The sequence below is a fragment of the Dipodomys spectabilis genome, unplaced genomic scaffold, assembly GCF_019054845.1.
Source record: "Dipodomys spectabilis isolate Male_0828 unplaced genomic scaffold, ASM1905484v1 ptg000096l, whole genome shotgun sequence".
NCBI classification, from domain to species: domain Eukaryota; kingdom Metazoa; phylum Chordata; class Mammalia; order Rodentia; family Heteromyidae; genus Dipodomys; species Dipodomys spectabilis.
This window is the reverse complement of record NW_024870773.1, coordinates 2999938-3027399: the sequence shown is the minus strand read 5'-3', so window position 1 is coordinate 3027399 and position 27462 is coordinate 2999938. Positions and strand designations below refer to the sequence as shown.

Below are 27462 nucleotides of genomic sequence, written 5' to 3'. Positions count from 1 at the left end.
TTTGTTACTACTATCAAATGCCAGACATTTCTATAAGAAAGGAACTACTTTTGAAGTAAAGACTGCAGTTAACTTTGAAATCCTTATTGCTCTACTTTATTTTCCAAGATTCATATCTGTTTTCTAACTATGATAAAATGTACATTTTAAAAGGTTAGGGCTTTTTTTGGTAACAGTTAATAGGTTAAAAGAGCCTAATGTAATTCAGAAAACAATTTTATTTTTGGGAACATTTAAAAATTAGTTTTGCATACTCTCTAGTTCTTAACACATACATGTTCATGGAAGGATCAACTCTGTAAGTTAGTTCTATTCCATTTGCACAGTGTTACTGCCTTCAGTTATTACTTAAGTACTGGAGGCTGAGAATAAAGAAAATTTCAGACTGACATTACGCAAAATTTACCAAAACCTTTGTTTTTAAAGCCTACATTAAAAACTAGTTTTACTAAGTTAATATTTTCTTCCATGTAAGATCTCATTGCTCAAATAAGCTAACACTTGAGTTGTTCAGTATTAGCTAAAAAGTTAGTGGAAAATTGCCATTTGGTTTTGCTTCTTGACAACTGTTTCTTAATATTTACTTAAAAATAACCTGCATCTTTTTGTTGGTGTTTTTTTGTTAGTGTTCCCTCCTTTTTGACTCTTTGGATAGACATACAGCTTTACTTGGTGTGATCATGCATTGAGATTTTCAGAAACATTGGCCTCCTATGTAATTACTAGATTGGTGAAATTATTAATGGTCAGAAAATTGCATTGGGATCAAGCAGTTTGCATAATTGGATGTGAGGAAAATAGTCCTCTTGAATATAGATAGTGCTTTATGCTTTGTGCTACTTATGCAGATAAACCCATGTTTATAAGTAAGAGTAGTAGAGTTTGATTAATATTTGGTAGCAAAATTAAATTGTTAATATCTTCAGTTTTGTAGGTTAATTTCCTAGTATTAATAAAGAACCTGAAAGGATGCTACTTATTTATTTATGTCAGTCGTGGGGCTTGAACTCTGGGCTTGGGCGCTATCCCTGTGCTCTTCAGCTCAAGGCAAGCACTCTACCACTTGAGCCACAGCGCCACTTCCGGTTTTCTAGTGGTTTATTGGAGATAAAGAGTCTCTAGGACTTTCTTGCTCGGGCTGGCTTTGAACCGTGATCCTCAGATCTCAGCCTTCTGAGTAACTAGGATTACAGGTGTGAGCCACCGGCGCCCGGCTTGGATGCTACTTATGAACTATGCTAGGGGGTTAGCCCTTGCAGGCAGGTGTTATACTATACTGTGCTTTATTTTGAGAGATATTTTATAGATAGACTTTCAAGTTCTTATTTTAGTGACTCAGTTAATCTTGCATATTCCCAAATCTAGGAAGAAGTCAGTTTATATCCACATGGAAAACTTTTCTAATAGCTATCTCCTCTGTATAGATAGACTCCCTGTAAAATAGTGTGCTGCTTATTCATTCAACAAACAGTGAGCATCCACTGTGCCAACAGTTAAGATATGAGTAACCTTGGTCTTAAGAAACTGCTCTTAGTGATAGTCTAGATGCTTATACTTTCTGTATTTTTTTCTTTGTTATTTTCCTTCATGTGTGAATATCCAAGTATTGCTGGCCCTTGGCTGCTTCTTTGCTGATGTTACTTCAGTTCCATTTGTAAGAAGCTTTTTACTTATTTTTCAATTTTTTAGGTTAAGCTCCACTTCTAATTTGTTTTCTGGCTGCTTGCCTGCCTACTTCAGTAAACTAACAATAAAATTACATTCCTGTCCACACTATCTTTATTGTGATGGGCTTCTATATTTCTTTATACTATGAAGGGAGTAATATCACAAAATAAGAAACTTTCATTCAATAGTTCAGAGTACATCTTTGATGCTAATTCTTTCTCATCTAAAAGTTGAGTTATTATAGTTTGACTTCAGGTATATACCAGTTACTTTTTTGCTAATGTGTTTGAAACAGCTTTTTTCCTGTGTTTATGATTTTATTACAGGCATGAATTCCCTCAAATTTTTATCTTTAAATATAAATCCAAATAAATGTATTTCCAGCCATTATCAGAAATGAAGTGCCAATGTGTTAGATTATCGGTGCTGTTAGGCATGCATAAATAAATTTAGTGTAAGAACAGTTATTCATTGAACTAATTCTCGAATTATTTTCAGTTAAAACTTGGTCTTTTTTTCTTTTTTGAGACAGTCTCCCTGTGTAGCCCAAAGTGGCCTTTTTCTGCCTCAGCCTTCTGAGTGCCAGGTTTGCAACACCACATGCAACTAGGATGTTAATCTAAATGATTTTTAAAAATAATCTTTAAACTTAAAAGCCAGTATGCTATGTGAAACTTTTAAAAGTAAGTTTTCCTTACTAACAGGCTTTGCTGCTGACACCAATATTCTTTTCAGTTCTTTTTTTTGGGGGGGGGGGGGCGGGAGTGGGTCCTGTGGTGGGACCTGAACTCTGGGCCTGGGCACTGTCCCATAGCTCTTCAACTCAAGGCTAGCACTCTACCACTTGAGCCACAGCGCCACTTCTGGCTTTTTTTTCTGCTTATGTGGTGCTGAGGAATCGAACCCAGTGCCTCATGCATGCAAGGCAAGCGCTCTACCACTGAGCCACCTTCCCAGCTCTTGTTTTCAGTTCTTACTGGATTTTTTTTCTTGTATGCTAGTTTTTCTTAATGTTATTTCAGGAGCAATGTATAAAAAGATGTAGACACATTGTAAGGTGGGATTGAAGATTTTTTACCCCTAAAATTTTTGTTATTACTGTGATTTTTTTATATATAGCATAAACAGATTTTATCTTTTAAGATTTCTTAAAATGAGTATAGATAATTATAAATCTTAGATGAAACTATAAGACTTCTTGGTGAAATAAATTTGTTTGCAAACTTTAAATTTTTGGCAGTAGTGGGGCTCCAACTTACTTGATTTTCTTGAACAATATATATTGGTCCTGCTTTGGGGTATTTACTTTGGAGACAGTCTCAGGGTTCCTCCCCTTCTCCCCCACCACATGCTGGCTTCAGACCTTGATTTTATTACAAGCGTTATGAATTCCCTCAATATAAATCTAAATATATTTCCAGCCATTATCAGAAATGAAATGCCAGTGGTGTTGGATTATCAGTGCTCTTAGGTACTGATCTGGCTCTGGATCTTAGCCTCCTTAGTGGCTAGGATTATAGGTATGAGCCACAGGTGCCTGGCTAACCCTTTTTGTATATAAGTATCCAGAAGTAAAAATTGTAAAAATCATAGTTAATTAAAATACAATTAACACTGGTACTGGGCTTGTGCTCAGGGCCTTGCATTCTTGTTCAGGGCTGGCATTCTGCCACTTGAACCACATCTCTACTTTTGGCTCTCCCACTTGAGCCACAGCCCCACTTCCAGTTTTCTGAGTGGTTTATTGGAGATAAGAGTCTCACAGACCTTCCTGTCCCTGCTGACTTTGAACCCGATCCTCAGATCTCAGCCTCCTGAGTAGCTCGGGTTACTGGCGTGAGCCACCGCCTGCCTAATTGGTTAATTTGAGATAAGTCTTGGGTTTGTCTGACTGGGCTGATTTCAAAACTGGAAATCCTGAGAGCCAAGAGGCTGACTCTTGTATAGCTAGGATTACAGGTGGAGTCACTGGTGCCTGGCTAATAAACCTTTTGTTTAGAGGTAACGATTGTAAGATGTAATACTTAGGTTTTTTTTATAGTCTAGATATATTTTAATAAAACGCAGCTATCACTCAGACCTCAAAAATACAAACCTGTAGTACAGGTTTAATTTATACTTTATGGAGTTTTACTCCTTTACCTTGATTTTTCTTTCTCTCTCTGTGTTGTGTAAGTGTGCCTATACTGGGGATTGAACTCTATTTGTATTCATTTTTCTGCTCATAATACTTGAGCCACATTTTTGGCTTTCTGTTGAGTAATTGGAGTCTTGAATTTGTTTTTTCTCTGGCTTTGAAACTAGATTCTCAGAACTCATGGTGTGAGCTACAGTTCTGGCTTTCAGCGAGAAACCAATCTTGAGAGGTGCCCTAGATCATTTTCTTTCTTTTTTTTTTTTTGGTTGGTGGAGGGACTTGAACTCTGGGCCTGGGCACTATCCTTGAGCTTTTCAGCTCAGAGCGCACGCTCTGCCACTTGATCCACAGTGCCAGTTCTGGTTTTCTGGTGGTTTATTGTAGATAAGAGTCTCACAGACTTAACTGCGTGGGCTGGCTTTAAACCACATTTCTCAGATCTCAGCTTCCTGAGTAGCTAGGATTACAGGGGTGAGCCACTGGTACTCGGCTAGGTCTTATTCTTATATTGCTTAAAGAACTAGTTTTACTAAATGTACTAAGAATAGTTGTAACTAAGTTTAGGAAAGAGGAGTGTCTTTGTAGGGAATTCTTTAAGCTGTTGCATAGAACTTGTATCTCTGATAGCCTTTTTCTCCATCATTCCTTTTGGAATTAGTGTAAGAAATTACAGGATTATTATTAGATGGAGGAGTAGGACAACTTTTTTTGGGGGGGGGTCTGGTTGTGGGGCCTGAACTCTGGACCTGGGCACTGTCCTTCAGCTCAAGGCTAGAGCTCTACCACTTGAGCCACAGCATCACTTCTGGCTTTTTTCTTTTTGTTTATGTGGTGCTGAGGAATCGAACCTAGGGCCTCAGGCATGCAAGGCAAGCGCTCTACCACTGAGCCATCTTCCCAGCCCGCTTTATAGCTTTATAACAAAGTTTTTATTTTGTCAGCAATAACTTTGTAGAAATTAGGAAATGTATTTTCATCTAGTTCTCAAGCAGTTTATTATAGACTGAGCATTTGAACAGTCAAATCATGCCAAAATGTTCAAAATATTTGTGATTTGGGGTTTTTAGATGAGGAATGTTAGCTCCTGAGTATTTTAAAACCCCAAACTAAAATGTAAAGCACTTACTTAGGGTCTTAAACATTTTGGATAACATGACTAGTTTGAAAGAACTACTAAGAAATTACTTAGAAGATACTTCTTATAGATGTTTGAATCTTTCACATTAATAGACTTAATTATACAGCAAGGCCTTATGTGGCTTAAATCCACTATTAAAAAATGCTTTCTATTAGTAATGTTAAAAGTCAATTGATCCTCATGTTTACATTGAAACATAGGTAGAAAAAAATTAATATTTTACAGTTTATCAAATGAAAGATTATGCTTGTATAAAGCTCAACTAAGTGTTAGTCTAGAAATTAGTTTCTAATCTGGTCAATTGTACAGTCTGTCAAACAGACATATTGAAAGCTCTTTTGGTAGCGTGTACTGTGGCATGAGTTTACAACTTTTGTCTGAATACTTGCATCCAGCTTCTGCTACATTGTCTCATAGTACATTATCCAGCTTCTGTTATATTGTCTCATAGTACATTATCAAAAGGGAACATAAAATCAGGAAATTTTAAGGCTCAACTCTAGTAGTTTTTCCTTAATTTCAGGGTTATTAACTTGCAAATTTGTTACTTGAGTTATATATACTAACGCATTTTGTCTTACGGCCTTTTGTGATATTTGAACAATTTTAGAGAGTTATGTATTGTTGATGATTTAATGATGTCTTTATTTTACAATCATAAAAGTACTTTGAAATGGTTCAGTTTGACCATTTAAGACAGCCTTAATTTGAATTATTTTCTGCTTACACTGTATGGAGAGAGAGAGAATGTGTGTGTGTGTGTGTGTGTGTGTGTGTGTGTGTGTGTGTGTGTGTGTGTGTGTGTGTGTGTGTGTGTGTGTGTGTGTGTGTGTGTGTGTGTGTGTGTGTGTGTGTGTGTGTGTGTGTGTGTGTGTGTGTGTGTGTGTGTGTGTGTGTGTGTGTGTGTGTGTGTGTGTGTGTGTGTGTGTGTGTGTGTGTGTGTAGCCGGCCAGTCCTGGCCTGAATCAGGACCAACTGCTATCCTTGCGCTTTTGCTCCATCTCTTGAGCCATAGTTCACTTCTGACTTTGTTGGTTAATAGGAGATCCTTGCCCAGGCTGACTTTGAACCATGAACCTCCTGAGTAGCTAGGATTACAGGTGTTAGCAACCCATGCACCTGGCTTAGTTTTTAGAGTAACATATTTCGTGGGCTGTTTCTGTTTTGTTTTTATATGCTAATTCTGGGACTGGAACTCAGCCTGAGCTATCCCTGAGCCTTTTTGTTCAAAGCTAGTGCTCTGTCACTTGATTGATTGCTCCACTTCAGCTTTTTGGTGGTTAATTGGAGATAATAGGCTCATGGACTTTCTTGTCCCGGCTGGCTTGGAACCATGATTCTCAGATCTTACTCTCCTGAGTAGCTAGGAGTACAGAAGTGAGCCCAGCAGCACCTGGCTTAATGTTTTTCATTCTATAATTTTTATTTTTTTTTGGTCTGGTTGTGGGGCCTGAACTCTAGGCCTGGGCGCTGTCCCTCAGCTCTTCAGCGTAAGGCTAGCGCTCTACCACTTGAGCCATAGCACCACTTCCGACTTTTTTCTTTTTTGCTTATGTGGTGCTGAGGAATCGAACCCAGGGCCTCATGCATGCAAGGCAAGCGCTCTACCACTGAGCCACCTTCCCAGCCCCTCATTCTATAATTTATAGAAAACATTTAAAGGTGTCCCGTCCGTGTGTGTGTGTGTGTGTGTGTGTGTGTGTGTGTGTGTGTGTGTGTGTGTCTCACGCCTGGTCATGGGGCTTGAACTCTGGGCCTGGGCGCTGTCCCTCAGCTGTTCAGTTCAAGGCTACTGTTCTACCACTTGAGCCACAGCACCACTTCTGGCTTTTTTCTATTTATGTGGTACTGAGGAATCAAACCCAGGGCCTCATACATTCAAGGCAAGCACTACCACTGAGCCATGTTTCCAGCCCCTTAAATTTTTTTTTAATGTGCAAAAGCATCCAATTTTTTAATATTTATGAAGCAATGAAGGCACCTACTAGGTTAAAACTGGCTTGCTCTGTTAAACACAAGGGTCATCAATGGTGAGATTACTGTGATATGCATCTGCTGTCTGGAATTTCAGATTGAAAACAATTTAAGGGAACTACTTCTTATGAAGCCTTCAGCAGGTACCTCAAATCGCTACACATAGGTTTATAGAAGCCTCCAGGTGGTATTGATACTTGCTCTTGAGAGGATATTCCCATTTTAGGATGTTTGGATATACTACTCCTCCTCCTGGATAGTTTCCTTTGAGTGAAGAGTGTTTTCCCCCTCCCCCCCCTCAGTATTAGTTTTCTTCAATTTTGATTGGTCAAACTTTTCCATGTTGGACATGTCTCACTGTTGGCTGGCTCTAGGCCGGTTGGGTCTTGGAAAAAAAAGTTATGGTAATCATGTTCTGTTGTACCAGAATAGTTTTGGGTAGGGTATCATTGTATTAAAATTTTACAAAGAATGAAGATGACAGTGAACTTGGGCATTTGGGACACTAAAGTGCTTGCTACAGATGATAAGGCTCAGTTTAATTTTCATAAAACTATCCTTTTTTTTTTTTTTTTTTTGTCGGTCCTGGGGCTTGAGCGCTGTCCCTGAGCTCTTCAGCTCAGGGCTAGCACTCTACTACTTGAGCCCCAGCGCCACTTCTAGCTTTTTCTGCTTATGTGGTGCTGAGGAATTGAACCCAGGGGCCTACTGCATGCAAGGCAAGCACTCTACCACTGAGCCACTGTCCCAGCCCCCTTGTTTTTATTTTTTTGATTGTACTTGCCCATACTGAGGCTTGAACTTAGGACTTGAGCTCTGTTCCTCAGCTTTTTTCACTGAAGTGTTCTACTACTTAAGCCACAGCTCTACTCTGGCCTTTTACTGGTTGAGATAAGAGTGTTTTGTATTTTCTGCTCAGGCTGACTTTTGAACCACAATCCTCAGATCTCAACCTCCTGAGTAGGGTTACAGACATGCGCCACCAGTGCTTAGTGTGCATAGATGTGAGCCCCCAGTGCCTAGTGCATAACAGCCTTTTGAAAGATAGGAATTATTATTACTCTTCTTGTGTTAATGAAATTATTTAATTATTTAATTACTATTGTTGAAACTGGAAAGGCAGTGTCATCACTATGCCTAAAATTTTATTTTTATATTCAAATATTACTTAAAACAGTTATTTCAGCTTTATTCCTTTGTGCCTGGATTTTGCAAGAGCTCCCTGAATAGTGTTCTGCCCTAAGACCCATGTACCCCGTTTGTTTTCCAGGTATTTCAGCTGTTTTTTTTGTTTTGTTTTTTTTCATTATGTTTTTTCTGCCATGATCGTGTTCATTCTCTTTTCTTTCAGTAACATGTCTGCTTATTTTTTCCTTTCTCAGAGGTCTGCCTTTTCTGACTACTCTCTGACTACTCTGAAACAGCTACATCCATCATTGACCTGCTCTCTTCCTTTCTAGTACTTGATATGTATCATGGTGTTTTGTTAGTTATTTCAAAGTCACCATAGTATGAAAAGTTACCAACAGGAAATAGGATTTAGGAGTACAGTATTCAATAAACATTGTTGGTGACATTAAAAAAAGGAACCATATAAAAATTATAGCATGGTTACATTTTTCCTTCTGTGGTACTTGGGTTTGAACCCCAAGACCTTTTGCATGGTCTTATATCTACTTGTATAAGAATATTAACACTATATTAAGTGTATTTGTAATGACTGGAAGCCTTTTTTGTACAGGTGGGCATTAGAAGTATTGTAGCTCATGAGACACTATAAAATGATAGATGGAGATTTATTGGAAATTAGATAGGAAGTTATACCAAAATTGGTGATGATGAATCGAATTATATGATGAATCGAGGTAGTTGGTAGATTGATTTTTTGTTGTTGTTGTTCTTGTTTGTGAGGCTTGAACTCAGGGTCTGGATACTTTCCTGAGCTCTTTTGCTCAAGGCTGGCACTTTACCACTTTGAGCCACAGCTCCACTTCTGGTTTTTGAATGGTTAATTGAAGAGACTTTGGTTATTAGTATGATAGCCTGAAGAAATTTTGTTAAAGTAGCATATTCTGGTTTATCTGTTCGGGGATATGGCCCAACAGTCTGCCTTTTTCAACAAAATCTCAGATAAATTCCATGCTCCTTGTTTCATGTAAGTAACAGGGTTCTAGATCAGTACAGAAATGTGATGGTAACACAGATGCAAATGATATTTATGTGGTCTCCTTATTTTGAAAGCTAAAAATGAAGTAAGATTTGTTGTATTTAGCCTAATCTGTACAAAATATTCTCACTTTGCTATGCCATTGATAATAATGATGGATGATGTAATGTAAAAACCAACTTCCTTGGTTACCAAATCCACAATTAAGAGATTTTTTTCTTTTTGGTGGGAGAGGATAGAGATAATTGTGGAAAAAAAAAAAAACCAACCCTAACTGAGACTGGTTTACAGTAATGTTACACATGTTTAGATGTTTAAGATTCTGTTAGGCTTATTTACTTGGCATCATCTGAATTTTTTTTTTCCTTTTTTTGTGGGAGTCGTTCATGGGGGCTGGAACTCAGGGGCTGGGCGCTTTCCCTGAGCTCTTTTACTCAAGGCTAGCACTTCACCTCTTGGAGACACAGCACCCATTTCCATTTTTTCAGTGGTTAATTGAAGAGTCTCATGGGGACTTTTCTGCCAGAGCTGGCTTTGAACTGCAATCCTCAGATCTCAGCCTCCTGAGTAGCTAGGATTATAGGTGTGAGCCTCCGGTGCCTGGCTAACATCTGAATTTTAACTGTAGGGCTGGAACCTAGAAAATTTAATTTTCAAATGAACTGTAAATTCTTAAACATTTTTGGGACTACACAGTCAATGACTGCAGCATGTAATTGTAGTCCAACTTTAAATAATTACTGGATAAACTGGGCAAACTAGTGCAGAAGTCTAAATCTATGGACAAGTACTAGAGTTTAGGCTTGAACTTGTATATTTTATTTTCCATAGCAGAAGCAATGCTTATATTCTGACAGCAACATGCTACTTCTGTTACATAGTAAAGAGCACCAGAACTACAAAAGCTGTGAGGTGTTTTTTGTTTTTTTTTTTGTCAGTGGTGGGGCTTGAACTCTGGACCTGGGCACTATCCCTCAGCTCTTCAGCTCAAGGCGAGTGCTCTACCGCTTGAGCCATAGCGCCACTTCCGTTTTCTAGTGGTTTATTGGAGATAAGAGTCTCATGAGCTTTCCTGCCTGGGCTGGCTTTGAACCATGATCCTCAGATCTCAGCCTCCTGAGTAGCTACCATTATAGGCGTGAGCCACCGGTGCCCAGCTGCTGTGAGTTTTTTATTAGAAGGGAAGTTGTAAATTTAAACAGCAGCAAATGAGTTAATAAGGGACTTTGTGTCGTCACATAGATAGGACATTACTTAATAATATGTGAAATAGGCATTTCACTTTTATGATCTCTAGCTCAGAAACACTTAAGTATTTTCCCATTCAACATATATAATACTCTGTATTTATACTTACAAAAAGGAATTCAACAAAACATAGAAAGGAAATAATACAGAAATTAAAAGTTCTGTGTAATTTTTTTAGTCCCGTGGTGCTGGAGCTTGAACTCAGGACCTTGTATTTTTTTTTTGCTTGGCTTTTTTCTCTCAAGGCTAACGCTCTACCACTTGAGCCATACCTCCACTTCTGTTTTTTTGCTAGTTAATTGGGTATTAACTGCCAAAGACTTGTCTGCGTGGACTGTTTTAGAATCAAGGTCCTCAGATTTCTCAGCCTTCTTCCTGAGTATAGGATTACAAGCATGAACAACCAGGGTCTGGCTTAGAATACTCAGTTGTAATTAACTACATATTCATATCTTCACCTTGATATAAAAATACAGTGATTTGTAAAAATGGTTCTGCTTATTTTTTTTTTTTTTTTTTTTTGGTCCGGTAGTGGGGCCTGAACTCTGGGCCTGGGCACTATCCCTCAGCTCTTCAGCTCAAGGCTAGCGCTCTACCACTTGAGCCACAGCGCCACTTCCGGTATTTTTCTTTTTGCTTATGTGGTGCTGAGGAATCGAACCCAGGGCCTCAGGCATGCAAGGCAAGCGCTCTGCCACTGAGCCACCTTCCCAGCCCATGGTTCTGCTTATTAAATACCAAATACATCTTTAAGATTTTACAAAATGTCTGGATGTTTCTTGTTAATATGAAGTGAAGATAGTAATACTCAACAAAATAAGCATGCTATACACAGTGATTTCATTGTAATGTTTTCTACATGCATTTAATGTACTTTGATCATCTTCATCCTTTCTGTTACTCTTATCCCTGTCATTATTAATATTTTTCTGTAGTAACAGAAAAGGCTAAGACACAAAAAAGGAAGAGTTTTCCCGAAGTTTCAGTTGTCTATACACCTGAGTTTTTTGTTATAGGAAAGCCAAAGGTCATAAAGACTTAGGGATGGGGCTGGAAAGGTGGCTCAGTGGTAGAGTGCTTGCCTTGCATGCATGAGGCACTGGGTTCGATTCCTCAGCACCACATAAGCAAAAAGAAAAAAGCCAGAAGTGGCGCTGTGGCTCAAGTGGTAGAGCACTAGCCTTGAGCTGAAGAGCTGAGGGACAGCACCCAGGCCCAGAGTTCAGGCCCCACAACCAACCAAAAAAAAAGACTTGGGGATATGTAAAGAAGCTGCTTCAGGGGAAGAAGAAGATACCCTATTAACATTTAGTTTATGACCCTAACTGCTGAATCACATTCTTCTGGACCATGATGTCTGTAATGTTGTCTTAAGCAGCTCCATTGTAATGGACCCATTATGTACATATGAGTCTTTATTCAGTGTGTCATGTTCTGGAATGGTCCCCTCAACATTCGTTTGCTGACTTGAATTCCTTTGTTGTTTGCATATGCCCAAGAATATAGTAGTGATATGGTGGTTCTTGTTTTGTTTTTTAGCTTCTGTTGAAATCTTTGGTGAAACTTAATAGTTCTTGTTGTACCCTAGTTTTACTTAATTTGCTTAATTCTTGACTCCTAATCTTATAATCTTTTGTTGCCAGTATTCATTGTGTCTCTTGAATCTTCTTTCTGAATCAGTTCATGAATCTATTTACACCCCCCCCCCCCCCCCCCCCCCCCCGCCAGTCCTGAAGCTTGAACTCCGGCCCAGGCACTGTACCTGAGCTGCTTTTGCTCAAGAATAGCACTCTACCACTTGAACCACATAGTGCCACTCCAGCTTCTTTCTGTTTCTGTAGTACTGTGAGGGTACTGTGAACCCAGGGCTTCATGCATGCTAGCAAGCACTAAGCCACATTCCCAGCCGCTTTACTTTTTTTAGTCAGGTCACTATTTTCCTTTGACAGTAAAGAAATGAGTATACTTTCTTCCTAACTGCAGTACATTCTTCACACTGCAGCTAGAATCAACTTTTAGGAAAAGTATATTTGCTCATTCTTTGTGTAAAGATATTTCAAATGCTCTTAAGATGCAGCACAAACCTTCAAGGATCTGGTAGAGCATTTTATACTTTGTTAGCCCTATAAAAGGGCTTTAGTTTGCAGTCTCTTTGTTATCTTGTACATGCTGTTTACTTCTATGATGCTGTCTTCTCAGTTTTTTTTTTGTTTTGTTTTTTGTCAGTTGTGGGTCTTAACCTCTGGGCCTGGGTGCTGTCCTTGAGCTCTTCAGCTTAAGCTGAGCATTCTACCGTTTGAGCCACAGAAACTCAGGGACTTTACTGCCAGGGCTGGCTTTGAACTGCAATCCTCAGATTGCATAGTTAGGATTACAGGAATGAGCCACTGGCCCCTGGCTTCTCAGTTCCTTTTTATCTATTTATTTCTTTGTATGTTTTCTGTTTCATTCATAAGTTACTTCTAACTATGCAGCCTTAGTCTATTATTTTAGCATGTCCATTACTGCATGTAACGGTTCGTGTTGATAGTATTATGATTTTTTTGGGGGGGGGGATCCGGTTGTGGGACTTGAACTCTGGGCCTGGACGCTGTCCCTCAGCTCTTCAGCTCAAAGCTAGCGCTCTACCACTATGAGCCACAGCGCCACTTCTGGCTTTTTTCTTTTTTTTGCTTATGTAGTGCTGAGGAATCGAGCCCAGGGCCTCATGCATGCAAGGCAAGTGCTCTACCATTGAGCCATCTTCCCAGCCCCAGTATTATGATATTTTAAGATTGGCTTCTTGCCACTTTTTCCCTAGTGTACTTACTGTTCTCATAAGTCTTGTATTTTATCATATGGAAACAACACCCTCACAGTTTTCAGGCTGGTAATCAATTCTCCTTCCTCCTGCTTTTTTACTTTTTAACTCAGATCTAGTTATTCCTATCTGAGATCCCTCTCACATGTCCTTACAGATGCCTACAAGGCCCTAGTTATTTTTCCCATTGGTGCATCTCTGACCTCTTTTCTCTGGGTTACATTCTTGTGTGTGGATGAGCACATATTGGCTTTGATCTCTGAGCCTCTTGCTCTTTTAACTGCTTCAGTCAAGGCTGGCAGTCTACCTACCATTGAGCCATACTTCCATTTCTGGCTTTTTGCTGGCTAACAGAAGATCCTCTGGGATTTGTCAGGCTAGCCTTGACCTGAGATCTTCAGATCTTAGCCACTTGAGTAGCTAGGATTATAAGCTAGAGCCACCCCTCACCAGCTTTGGAATACATTCTTATTTGAGCTTTAGTCACATCTGTGTTGTTCCTTGAGTATTTAAGGCACATTTCTGCCTCACAATTCATTTTTTTGTTCTGCATATTTCAGAAATATTTCATTAAAAATTTTACAAATGAAATAATAGCAATAGCATTAAGTATATAGAAATTGAGTAACAAATAGGATATAGTTACATACTTGGTAACAGTATTTTATATTTAAGGCAAGATTAGACTGTTCAAATACTTTTCTCTTGAGTCTTTCCCCCTGCATCAGAGTACTTAGGTATCTTAGAGACTAAATACTTTTTTGTGTGTGTGTCTGTAAATGTGTAATGGAATTAATCTATGCTGTAACATACTTCCAGTGATCATATTGTCTTGTCAATTTTCATTGTAGTTAGGAACATTTAGTTCACTCTCTTTTAATTTCTTTGCCACATGTACTCTTGTTTTTGAAACTTTAGTTCACTGACTACTTTCTCTGGGATTACAGCAGTGTTTTAAGAATGCTAATCAGGCCCACATTTTTTACTTTCTCCCAAATTGTTAATTTATTGGGGTTTGAATTGAGGGCTTTTGTTAGTCAGTCACTGTCACTTGAGTCAGTCATGTCCTTAGCTTTTTGCTCCTGTTATTTTTGGGATAGGGTCTTGTATTTTACCCAGGGCCTGCCAGGGATGGAGATCCTCTTACCTACCTCTTCTGTGTAGGTGTGGTTATAGATAGCCACCACTATCCCTGGCTTCCCCCTAATTTCTTTTCCTCCCTGAGGCTTACACTCAGGGTCTTGCTTTTCTGTTCAAGGTTATCACTCTACTACTTGGTCCACTGCTGGTTGTACTGCTGGCTTTTTGCTGACTAATTGGAGATGACTGTCCCTGCTTGGTCTGGCTTCAAAACCTGGTCCTCAGATCTCAGTCTCCTAGGTAGCATAGGCACCTAGCTTCTCCAAATATTTTTGGTTTATGATTGAGTTCTCAGATATGTAACCTCTGACTGTGAAGGGATGAATGGAACTTCAATTTATTTATGTATTTATTATTTTTGTGTTGGTTGTGGGGCTTGGACTCTGGGACTGAGTGCTGTCCAGAGCTCTTCAGCTCAAGGCTAGTGCTCTTACCACTTGAGCTACAGTACTACTTCTAGTTTTCTGGTGGTTAATTGGAGATAAGAATCTCAGGGACTTTCCTGCCTGTGTTTGGACTGGCTTCGAACTGTGATCCTCAAATCTCAGCCTTCTGAGTTACAGGTGTGAGCCAGCTGCCTATACCTTCAATTTGTTTTTGAAGCAAGTATAATTTATTTTTAGACTGGAATGAGATCTACTAGGATTCCCTTTTAATTCCATGACATTTTGTTCCTTAAGGACACTAGAGAATCTTGGAATATTATTCAAACCACAGATGCATAAATATGATACTTTAAACGTTTTTGTAAACCACTGCTTTCTAGGGAAGTATATCTCATTTAGTTCCTGGGTTGCACTGGAAGGTTTCATGAGTTTATCATTATTGTGAGCTATTTTACATTAGCATTAAATTTTGAGCATAGATCTAAATTGGGCTGTTTTGCCTTGAATATTTTGGGGGTACTTTTCCTGCTAGCTATTTTTGCTTAGTAAAATCTTTGCCACTACATTTAATGTCTAATAATCTTGGGTGAAGATTGGATAAAACTTTAGATGGGAGTAATTGCTTATATTCCTGAAAAGGCTGATCAATCCACACTTAAAACTGATGAAAAACTTTTGAAGGCTTTTTTTTTTTGTCGGTTGTGGGGCCTGAACTCTGGACCTGGGTGCTGTCCCTCAGCTCAAGGTAAGCACTCTACCACTTGAGCCACGGCACCTCTTCCAGTTTTTTCTGCTTATGTGGTACTGAGGAATCGAACTCAGGGCATACTGCATGCAAGGCAAGCACTCTACCACTGAGCAACTATCCCAGCCCACTTTTAAAGATTTTTTTTTTTCACCTTGGCTTAAAAGATTTCTAATAGGGGGCTGGGAAGGTGGCTCAGTGGTAGAGCGCTTGCCTTGCATGCGTGAGGCCCTGGGTTCGATTCCTCAGCACCACATAAGCGGGGGGGGGGGGGGGGGGGCGGAAGTGGCGCTGTGGCTCAAGTGGTAGAGCTCTAGCTTTGAGCTGAAGAGCTGAGGGCCAGCGTCCAGGCCCAGAGTTCAGGCCCACGACTGGACCTCCCCCCCCCAAAAAAAAAATAAAAAAAAAAAGATTTCTAATAGGTATAGTTTTTTTGTTTTTTTTTAATTCTACTCTGAAACACTTAACCAAGACTGAATTGGTACGTGTTATCGCCATCTATGCTGTGCATTGGGTCCCTATAAGTTGTTCAATGTATGTGTGAAAGTTTATATTTTTTGACTAACATCTTTCCAATATTGCCTTCAACCACCATTCTTTTCTCTGCTTCTATGAGTTTGTTGGCAGATTCTATATGTAAGATTACTTAGTGTAATGTCTTTGTAAGTTGGTCCATGGTACAACAAATACCTCCTTTTTTGTGGCTGAATAATATCTCATTGTCTGTTTCATATTTTTTATTGTGCTTAAATTATTTCTGTATCTAGACTGTCGTGAGGAATGCTGCATAGGGTACAAAAGTCTCTTAAAAGATACTGACTAGGCTGGGAAGGTGGCTCAGTGGTAGAGTGCTTTCTTTGCATGCCTGAGGCCCTGAGTTCAATTCCTCAGCACCACATAAGCAGAAAAAAACCAGAAGTGGTGCTGTGGCTCAAGTGGTAGAATGCTCACCTTGAGATGAAGAGCTGAGGGACAGTGCCCAGGCCTAGAGTTCAGGCCCCATGACTGACCAAAAAAAAATAAAATACTGATAATGTGTATACATACACAGATGCACACACATAAGGGGATTCTTTGCATATTTTGAATATTAACACATCAGATATTTGGCTTGGATGTAGTTTTTTTCTCTATAGTGTGCCTCTTCTTTTTTTTATATTACTTGTGCTTTCATTGTTACCATATCCACAGAAGTATTGCCAAGGGCCCTTGTTAGACAGACTTACATGTTTTCTTTGAGGAATCTTACAGTTTCAATCTTTTCCATTTTTAATCCATTCTGTATTTGTCTAGTAGGACAAGAGTCTAATTTCATTCTGTTTGTGGATAGTCAGTTTTCCCAGCATCATTTATTTTATATTTGCATTGCTGGTGTTTGAGCTTAGAGTCTTGGGATTGCTAGGCAGATAGTCTACCATGCCCAATTCCATTTTTGCTTTATTTTTTTCTAGACAGAGTATTGTAATTGTGTAGGGCTGAAATCAGACCATCATCCTCCTACCTTTGCCTCAGATTGTAGTTGTGAGCCATAGTGTCTCGTTTGCCCAGTACTACTTATTGAAGAAAATTTTCAGTCTCTATTGTATGTGCTTTATATGATTATCAAAAACTAGGATTCTGTATTTGTGGATTTATGAGCTTTATTTTATCTTGGGTTTGAATTTAGAGCCTAGTGATTACAAGACCACGAAACCACAACTTGAGCCTGATGGTTTTGTTTTTTGTTTCTTTGTTTGTCTTTCATTTTTTGGTCAGTTGTGGGGCTTGAATTCAGGGCGTGGCCTTTTGTCCTTGAGCTTGTTTCCTCAAGGCTAGTGCTTTACCACTTAAAGCCACAATGCCACTTCCCAGCCCTTTGTTTTCGTAATTACTGTTTTAGGATAGGGTGTCCCTTTCTTCTTCATATGCCTGAGCTGCCATCTATCTATTATGGTTTTTGTAATTATTGTGGTTGTAGGTGTTTAGCACCTTGTCCACCAACCCTCCATGGTAACTGAGTTAGGGACTTTCCTGACCTGGCTGTGTTGGAACCTGGGTCTTCAAGGGATAGGAACATTCCCTAGAGCCTACTATTAGTTAGAAGGGGATCTTAAAAGTTTTTCTGCTGGGGTTGGCCTGAAACCTTGTTTTCAGCCTCTCAAGTAGCTGGGATTATGGGCAATACCTCCAGGCATTGGACATGTAGGTCCTTTGTTGCGTGTAGATCTGTATTTACAATAGTACTACTGTGTTGATTGCTAAAGCTTTCTGATAAAGTTTTAAATTGGAGAGAGTGGTAATGATTGTCTTTTGTGATTGCATATAAACTTTGTGCCAGCACTGGAGCTTGAACTCAGGTCTTCACACTTTAATTTGGCTTTTGCTCAAGGCTGGTGGTCTTACCTCTTGAGTCTCACCTTTATTTCCATTTTTTTTATGGTGAGTTGTAGATGTATCAATTGGATGTCACTGCCTAGGCTGTCTTCAAACCTTGATCCTCAGATCTCAGCCTCCTGCATAGCTATAATTCTAGGCATGAGCCACCAGCACTTGACTACAAACTTTTTAAGTTGTCTTCATATTGTGAAATGTGTCTTAGAAAGTGCTTTTGCTCAGCACAAATTTCTTACTTGGACTTATAAATCTGCAAAGGGTAACTTGGGCATGCCTGCCTCCTTTTTTCTTTTTTCAAATAATAAAACTGCCTGCCTCCTTTCGTTTTTGGGCCTTTTAAGTTCATATTGTAAAACAGTGTTAGGTGATGATACTTGGGGTAGCCTTCTTAAAGGCAGTCTGGTCCGCCACCCCTTGACCAACACTTCGAACTACCATTTGGTTCCCCAAACTCAGATTCTAATGTGCTTGTGTTATTACAATCCTGGAATCATTATTACAGTTGTTTCAGTGGCAGTCCCTCCAGCCTGACCTGATCATGTAAGAAAAATGATAGTCTCATCTTGGGGTTGCATGGGGTAATCGAAGTACACCACCATATCCTGTTACACCCTTCACCTACCTTGTCAGTTAGTTGTCCTGCTCCCACTCGCTGGAATTTATGCCATTTTTTTTCCCATGAACTTGGTTATCTTGTTTAATTGATAAAGAGGCATAATTTACTGCATTTCAGTGGCTATTAAAAATAACATTTTAATAGTTAAGACTGCTTTTCAACTGAAGCAGATCTGTTAGAAACAAATACCACAGGGAATCAAGTAGGAGCTTTTCCTTTTGAGCTGATGATTGGCAGATTCATCAAGCTATAGGATTTTGTGAGTGTCTACAGTATTACTTCAAAAGAAAATTTGATATATTCAGGATTTGATATAAATGAGTAGCCTGTGCTTTGTCATCTGAGTTTTACTTGATGTTCACTTAGTAATAACAGTCAAAGTTAGTATGACTTATTTTTTCTAATTTCATAAGGATTGATAACTTTCAGTAATGGGGATTGGAAGACAGCAGATAAATAACGTTTATTTTTTTAAAAATCACATTTTGAGATAATAGTGACATTATAAAAGAGATTATAATAGAGATAAATCATTAATATTATACAGTGTCATCATTAGCTGCATAATGGAATATAAAGTTTTCTTTATTAAAACAGTTTTCTTTATTAAAACCATCAGAATAAGAGTAAAGAAATAGAAGATATGTCTGACTTGTATTAGGATAATAGCAATAAAAGTAGCTTGACTGTGGATGTACTTTGAAAGAAGCAACTATGTTTATTTCTAATGGTAACTAGAATTTGGGCCTAAATAGTTGCAGGCTGGAATCCTCACTTGAATGAGTAATACAGAATGAAAGATTTTGGGTACGAGGAGAATCGAGAGTTGTTTTTTTGGTTCTTTTACATCTGACATTCTGGTTTAGGATCCAAGTGGAGATATTGAGTAGGCAGATAAGTAGGTAGGATCTAGAATTAAAGGCTGAGATTGGGTGTTGGGGGTATTTGGAATTTAAAACAATGGGAATCTATTATACAGCTAAACTCTAGGAAATGATTATCATGAACCAGTGACTTGGAGACTGTAAAGGCTGATAAGTAAATAGTTTTGTCTTTGCCAGACATAGAGTCTCTTTAAGATACAGATACTCTTTGACCTAGGACAGCAAAACATCCCAGTAATGCAGTTACAAGTTGGAAGTCTAAGTCAAGAACATTTAGTATAACCTTTAGCAAGTAAATGTAAAGTATCACCCACCTGGTATGAGGGATGGTCACTACATTAAGACAGTTTCTTACTGTATACTACTTACTAATCTTGGGAAAGGATTAGTGTAGCTTTTACGGATGCATATTGCTTTCACATTGTTAAATAAAACTGATTTGAGGAGATCATTTGCATTCAACTCCTCCTTACATTGCAGAAGCAAAAATAGGTAATATGTAAATAAGGGAATGAGACTAGATTTGGTCAGTAGGAAATTTGCTTATATTACTTTACATGGAAAAAAAGTGAGTCAGGGACAAAGGAATGGACTAATGAAAGAGACTGGACTGAAGACAATATGTAAGCAGAGGAGGAAGAGAACCTAGAGAGTGTCTTGTGGAAGCAAGCATCTTGAAAATGTGTCTGGATTTACCATTAGGTTGGATTAATGTGAAAACTGAGAATTGCTAACCTAGAGGACATTGACCTTGATGAGAGTGGTTATAAGTGGCCTTGGGGAAATGAAGGCATGATTGCTGTGGGTTTAAGAGGTTAAGGTTTTGAAAGGAGATAAGGGGGAGAGAGAGATGGGGGGGGGGAGAGAGAGAGAGAGAGAGAGAGAGAGAGAGAGAGAGAGAGAGTGTGTGTGTGTGTGTGTGTGTGTGTGTGTGTGTGTGTGTGTGTGTGTGTGTGTGTGTGTGTGTGTGTGTGTGTGTGTGTGTGTGTGTGTGTGTGTGTGTGTGTGTGTGTGTGTGTACTGGGCCTTGACACCATCTTTGAGCTTTATGATCAAGGCTAGCATTCTACCACTAGAGCCACAGCTGTACTTCTGACTTTTTGCTGGTTAATTGGAGATAAGATCCCACACATTTTCTCTGCAGGTGCTGGCTTTGAGTCTTGATCCTCAAGTGTCAGCTTCCTCTGAGTAGCTGGGATTTATAGGTGTGAAGAAGCCACAAAGGCCTGGAGTTTAGAACCATTTTTCATATTAAGCCCAGTAGATGTATTTGAGGTTATTTTACTGTTTGTATCTTACTATTTTCAAACTGTACCCTTTGATGGCCTCCAGTGTTTTTGTAATGACACCTTTTGGAGCAATATTAGGAGCAGAGGAAGAGAAAACAATTGTTTGTAACTTTATGTATCTGTTCTGGGGAAGATTTCCTTTTGGAATTCATAAAGATTGTCAAAACCACTTTAAAAATATTTTTAAGCTTATATTGTATTTTATATAACAAAATGACAGGTGCCAAAGTTAAAAAAGTAGTACACTATGTGATGGTCCGTTTTATTAGAAATAAAGGGGGACCTTCTGTTGGTACCTTTGTTAGAAATGTATACTCTGGTCCCTTCCTTCCCATAATTATCTTGGTTTTTGTTGTCTTTCCCATGAGTTTTATTCATTAAAAATGTTATTTCAACTTGGTGCTGGTGGCTCACATCTGTAATTATACCTACTCAGGAAGCTGAGATTGGAAAGCCAACCTGAGCAGGAAAGTCCATGAGACTTCCATCACCAGCTAAATACTACTGTTCTAGTGGTATAAAGTGACAGGTAATTAATTGCAAGTTTGATTTGTATTTCCCCAGTGACATTTATATGTCTGAAGAAGTGCTTATTCAGATCTTTTGTTCATTTTCTTAAAGCAGTTGTACCAAGGGGTTTCGGTTCAAATCAGATTATGAATACAGTGCATTTTTTCAAATCAGATTATGAATACAGTGCATTTTGATCACTGTTAGCATTTCAGTGTTCTCAACCACATCTTCATTTTAAGTTGGAATGCCTTTTTACAGGGTTGTAAGAGTTGTTTATGCTAGAACTATTTCAGAAATACGTGATTTTCAAGTAGTGATAAGTTCCAAGACTGTAGGATGGATGCTCATCACCTATATAAAATAGTTTGATATTTGCATATAACCTAAACAAATCCTTCATGTATTGTCTTATAGATTATTTATAATATCTAATACACTGTTAGCATACTGTTGGGAATAATGGTAAAAAAGAAAACTGTTTGTTCAGTTCAGGTCCATTTGTTTTATTAGTATTTTCCATATTCATTTGGATAGAGAATAGTTCCAAATAGATTGTACTATTCTACATAATTATTCCCCCCCCCCCTTTTTTTTTTGTTGGTGTTGAGGGTTGAACATTGGACCTTGTGCATATGTTTAATCACTGAGCTGAATCCCTAGTTGTCAATTTGGAATGTTTTTCTTTTTCTTTGTACTAGTACCAAGACTTGAGTTCAGGGCTTGAAGTTTTAACTTTTAAAAAAAATTGTTATAAAGGTAATGTATATATAGAGCGGTACTATTTTGTAAGTCAGGTAATGACTACATTTCTTTCTTTTTTTTTTTTCTTCTGTTGTTTTTAGTCGGTTGTTAGGTTTGAACTTTGGGCTTGGGTGTTATTCCTCAGTTCTTCACCTCAAGGCCAGCACTCTACTTGAGCCACAGTGCCACTCTGGTTTTCTAGTGGTTAATTGGAGATAAAAGTCTGGCTTTGAATTGTGAACCTCAGATCTCAGCCTCCTGAGTAGCTAGAAGTACAGGCGTGAGCCACCAGTGCCTGGCATGACTAAATATCTTTTTGGCCACTGTCATCCCTTTACTCTCTTCCAGTTTTTCCCTTCTGACTCCACCTACAAGTTATATACTTCATAGTCATTGGCTACATTTATTAATGGTTTGTCCCTATGCTTCTGTGTCTCCTCTGTTTGTGTATCCCTCCCCCCCTAAAAAGAGGACGGATAAATGAACAAACAAGACAAAAAGGAAAGAAAATAAAAATAACAAAGAAGAAAACTTCTTTGCTTCCATTTCTGTAATTCATTTTGATAAATATTATTTTATGATTAATGGCATTTTGAGTCTTTGAAGCACAGGAATTTTGAAATTTTGGTGTTTTGAGTTCATTTTCATATACATTGTGAAGAGGGAACTGAGCCTTATTCTTTTGAATGTGCTCTTTTTTTTTTTTTTTTTTTGCCAGTTCTGGGGCTTGGACTTAGGATTTGAGCACTGTCCCTGAGCTGCTTTTGCTCAAGGATAGCACTGTACCACTTGAGCAACACACAGTGCCACTTTAAGATTTTTCTGTTTATGTGATACTGAGGAATTGACCCCAGGGCTTCATGTAGACTAGGCAAGCATTCTACCTTAAAGCCACATTCCCAGCCTGAATGTGCCTTTTTAATGTGTTTTGTGCCAGGCGCCAGTGGCTCATGCCTGTAATACTAGCTACTCAAGAGGCTGAGCTCTGAGGATCACGGTTCAAAGACAGCCTCAGCAGTAAAGTCCATGAGATTCCTACCTCCACAAAAACAGTACTGTGGTACTGTGGCTCAAGTGGTAGAACACTAGCCTTGAGCTGAAGAGATCAGGGACAGCACCCAGGGCCAGAGTTCAAGCTCCATGACCTACCTTTCCCCCCTCCCCCCAAAAAAATTATTTTGTAAGATCTCTGATTAATTGTGAATTTAACACATGTATAAGTAGTGAGAATATGAGTGACAGCAAAGGATGCAATGTATGCAGTTTTTGTAAATTTTGTGTGTGTGTGTGTGTGTGTGTGTGTGTGTGTGTCCTGGGGGCCTTGAACTCGGGGCCTAGCGTTCTACCACTTGGGCCACAGCTCACCTTTGGCTTTTTTGGGGGGGGGGGGCGGTTGTGGGGCCTGAACTCTGGGCCTGGGCGCTGTCCCTCAGCTCTTCAGCTCAAGGCTAGCGCTCTACCACTTGAGCCACAGCGCCACTTTCAGCTTTTTTCTTTTTGTTTATGTGGTGTTGAGGAATCGAACCCAGGGCCTCATGCAAGCAAGGCAAGCGCTCTACCACTGAGCCACCTTCCCAGCCCCTGTAGGTAATTCTTTAACTCTTTGACTAATACTGTTGGGCATCTTCATTTGGGGCCAGAGTTGTCCAGTAGGCTAAGTCTACACTTTTCAAATTTTCTTTCTTTTTTTGTTGGTTGTGGGGCCTGAACTCTGGCCTTGGGCGCTGTTCCTCAGCTTTTTAGCTAAAGGCTAGCGCTCTACCACTTGAGCCCCAGTGCCACTTCCAGCTTTTTCTGCTTATGTGGTGCTGAGGAATTGAATCCAGGGCCTACTGCATGCAAGGCAAGCACTCTACCACTGAGCTGCCTTCCCAGCCCTCAGATTTTCTTGTAACCAACATTGAATATTCACTGTTTACTCAAAATATCCAAACTATTTCACCATATGAAAAATAGTGTGATATTTTGCAATTTTTTTTTTTTTACTATTTTTGAATCTACAGTGTTTATATACAAGTTTCTGTTAGCCTTGTTTCAAGTGGCCAGTGGTTATAGTTGAATAGAGCACAGATCTAAAGATAGAGAATCTACAGTAGCTGACTGTCAAATACATGTTGACATATCTTGTAATATGTTCTTCCTAAACTTCCTTGATATATAATCTGGTAGTTATGTCACTTGGTTTGTAATTGGTAAATTGCAGAATGACTTCAGTATAAAAGTGAAGTTAAAATGGTTCATGTGTGAATTATTATTGGTAGGCAACAAGATTTAGAATGGCAGAAATAGATTAATAAACCTATAATTGGAAAAGGTAAAAACCTTTACTCAGCTATATCACAGGCAAGATTCCTGAAGAAAATCAAGTTTGCTATTTCATTTCATGGCTGTGTGACAAGTTGCATTTTCTCTTGAGCCCATTGTAACAGAGCCTCAATGCAGAACTTAACTTGTGTGTACTTGTGTACAAGCTTCAGTAAGCCACATTTGTATGCAAATATATATATATATTTCATTTTGGCTATCCTCTGAAACTGTTAAAAATCATACTGAGCTGCTTACCTGTCCTCTATTTTGCATAATTGAGTGGTTTACTTTTAAACTATGTGTCTTAAGATTTAATTTTCATGTGACAATCATAGAATTTCAATTTTTTTCTAAAAATATTGGTTATGTTGCAGAAATGCTAATTCTAGATAACTTTCTTGGTGACATCTCTTTATATACTGGGTATCTAATATTTTGAGTTCAAACTTTATGCATAGTTCTACTTCATAGATATCTTATTGTGTAGAATATCTAGTTCTTTCTCCTTGACTTAGTCTCTGCATTGTTATAAGAGATATGAAACATTCTTACCTTGAAATCCACAAATTGGTCATGAATATAGATATAGAAATTGAGAGATTTTAAGATAAATTAGGATATTTGAAAGGGATTTTGTAGAATTTGTACTGATTTTGTAATGACAGGAATTTTGTACTTTTTTGGGGGGAGGGAACCTCAAAAATCACCAGTGCTACTATTTACTAGTATCTTGATCACTAGTATCTTGATCCTGGGGAGGTATGCATAGTAACTTTATTATTCTGCCTCTGTATTATTTCAGTTTTATAAAAGACCACATGGGGAAGGTAAAAAGTTCAAATAGCCCTTAATATGCTTTGGAAGATAATGTTTCAGTTTTTATTATAAAGTCCTGGGGCTTGAACTGAACTTTTTTGCTCGAAGCTAATGTTCTACCACTTTAGCCACAGCTCTGCTTCAGGCTTTTTGCTGGCTGATTGGAGATGAGAGTTTCTCAGAATTTCCAGCTTGGGCTGATGTTGACCCATCATCCTCATATCTCGGGGTCTTTTGTAGCTAGGATTATAGGCATTAATTAGCCAGGGATGCCTGTTTCTTTTCATTTCTTGAGGGTATCCTGATTTTGATTAGTTTGTATTGATTATAGAAGAGGGAAAATTTTATGTTACATTTCTATACATTATGCTTTCTATAAACCACTTTGGATTTGAATTGGGTTTAAAAGAATGTTGAAAGAGGTGACATTGAAAAAAAAAAAGCTTAGACCATATTTCTTCTGAAATCAAAGTCCCCATGGGCTACCCATGGCCAGGTAAAAGCTGGCCTTTTACCTGAGATAGAAGTCTCAAGTCTGCTGTGTAAACTTCTTGTGCACTGACTTTTCTTCCTTGTGTTCTCTGGAATATGCACTGTTCACTGTATTAGAAGCTTTGAGTTTTTTAGAGTTTACAACATAAAACAAGTGGGTGGAGCCATTAGGCCCTTCAGCATCTGCTTTTTTGGGGAACTTTCTTGTATTGGGCCACCTACATCCTCCTTAAGTGATCATTGGAATCTTCTGACATCAGTAGCTTTGTGTTTTAAAATATATTTGAATTTACTTATAGCTTCACTTATGAAAGGTCTTTGTCCAGTTAAATCTTGGTCATCACCATTGCTCTTGACATACTTGGCTATTTGCCAAGTTCCCAGCAGATGTTTTTATTTGTAAGGCCTCTTTGAGCCTCTTTTAACATCTTAATGAAGAAGTCTTCCACATACACATCTAGCTACTCTTTTTATTCTGAATTATACTTTTGTATAAATCTTCTGGCTATTTCTACTTGGACATCTATAACATAACTATCATCATCTGTAGTAATTTACTTTTTGTTTTATCCACTTAGGTTTTTTTTTTTTTCTTTTTTTTTGGGGGGGGGGGGGTCCGGTCATGGGGCCTGAACTCTGGGCCTAGGTGCTGTCCCTCAGCTCTTTAGCTCAAGGCTAGCGCTCTACCACTTGAGCCACAGTGCCACTTCCGGCTTTTTTCTTTTTGCTTATGTGGTGCTGAGGAATTGAACCCAGGGCCTCATGCATGCAAGGCAAGCGCTCTACCACTGAGCCACCTTCCCAGCCCTATTTGGAGATTTTTTATCCCATTATTTTAAAAGCAATCCCATAGAATGAGGTTTTTTTTTATTTAAAGAGGTTGATGCTATTGACATTATTAAAAATAAAATTGGAGCCATGTACCTGTGGCTCACACCTATAATCCTAGCTACATAGGAGTCTGAGATCTAAGGATTGTGGTTCAAAGCCAGTCTGGGAAGAAAATCAGTGAGACTTTTATCTCCACTTATCTACCAATAAAGCCACAAGTGAGCTGTTACTCACCTGGTAGAGTATTAGCCTTGAGCAAAAAAGCTCAGAGCCCAGGCCCTGAGTTAAAAAGAACAAAGTTTCTAGAAATGAGACATTTTGTTAATAAAATTATAAATCAGTTGTTCCATACATTATTAGCTATGTATTTGGGGTTTTTTTTGTTGGGGGGGGTCTTGTCAGATGTGGGTCTTGAAGTCAGGGTCTAGGTGCTGCCCTTGAGCTCTTTAGTTCAACACTTTGAGCCACAGTGCCTCTTCCAGTTTTTTTGTGGGTTGATTGGAGATAAGAGTCTTATAGACTTTCCTGCTTAGGCTGGCTGGCTCTTAACCATGATCCTCAGATCTCAGCGTTCTGAGTTGCTAGGATTAGGATTACAGGCATGAGTCACCAGCACCTGTTTTTGTATTTTTAAGTTGCTATATAGTAGGGTCATGAATACTTCAGATAGTATAAAAAGTATGAATTACAGAGCTGGCTGTGGTGATGGCATACCTGTAATTGTAGTGTAGGATGGGCTAAGGCAAGAAGGTCAAGGGACTGGGTTGCATGGTGAAACTTGCATCAAAAATTGATTTTGCTATTTTTTCATGATGCTCATGTAAGAATATATACGATGACTTGTAGTATGGTTAAAAAAAGTAAAATAAAATGCAACTAATAAACTTTGGTTTTATTTTTTAAGGGACCAGTTACTCTCCACAAGAAAATTCACACAACCACAGTGCTCTTCATAGTTCAAATTCACATTCTTCTAATCCAAGCAATAACCCAAGCAAAACTTCAGATGCAGTAAGTATTTTAAAACATACCCAATGCCCAATTTTTAAGATTCATTGCAGATGAATCTCACAGCAAACCTTAGGTGTAAAGTATTTTGTTTCTAAAATTTGGTTTAATTAAGGTGGTCATATTTAATATTCCTCTATTAGTATTTTTACACCAGGAAAGCACAATATTACTTTTGTTACATCAGAA

The 27462-nt window shown here is 38.6% G+C and overlaps 1 protein-coding gene across 10 annotated transcripts in view; it reads left to right on the top strand.

Moving 5' to 3' along the window:
• Wac (WW domain containing adaptor with coiled-coil) overlaps positions 1-27462 on the top strand; it is a 70950-nt gene that overhangs the window by 3800 nt on the left and 39688 nt on the right. For all 10 annotated transcript variants that reach the window (XM_042685878.1, XM_042685875.1, XM_042685879.1 and 7 more), the window contains exon 4: positions 27170-27276. In XM_042685878.1, the coding sequence (XP_042541812.1) occupies positions 27170-27276 (107 nt within the window). The remainder of the gene's footprint in view (positions 1-27169; positions 27277-27462) is intronic.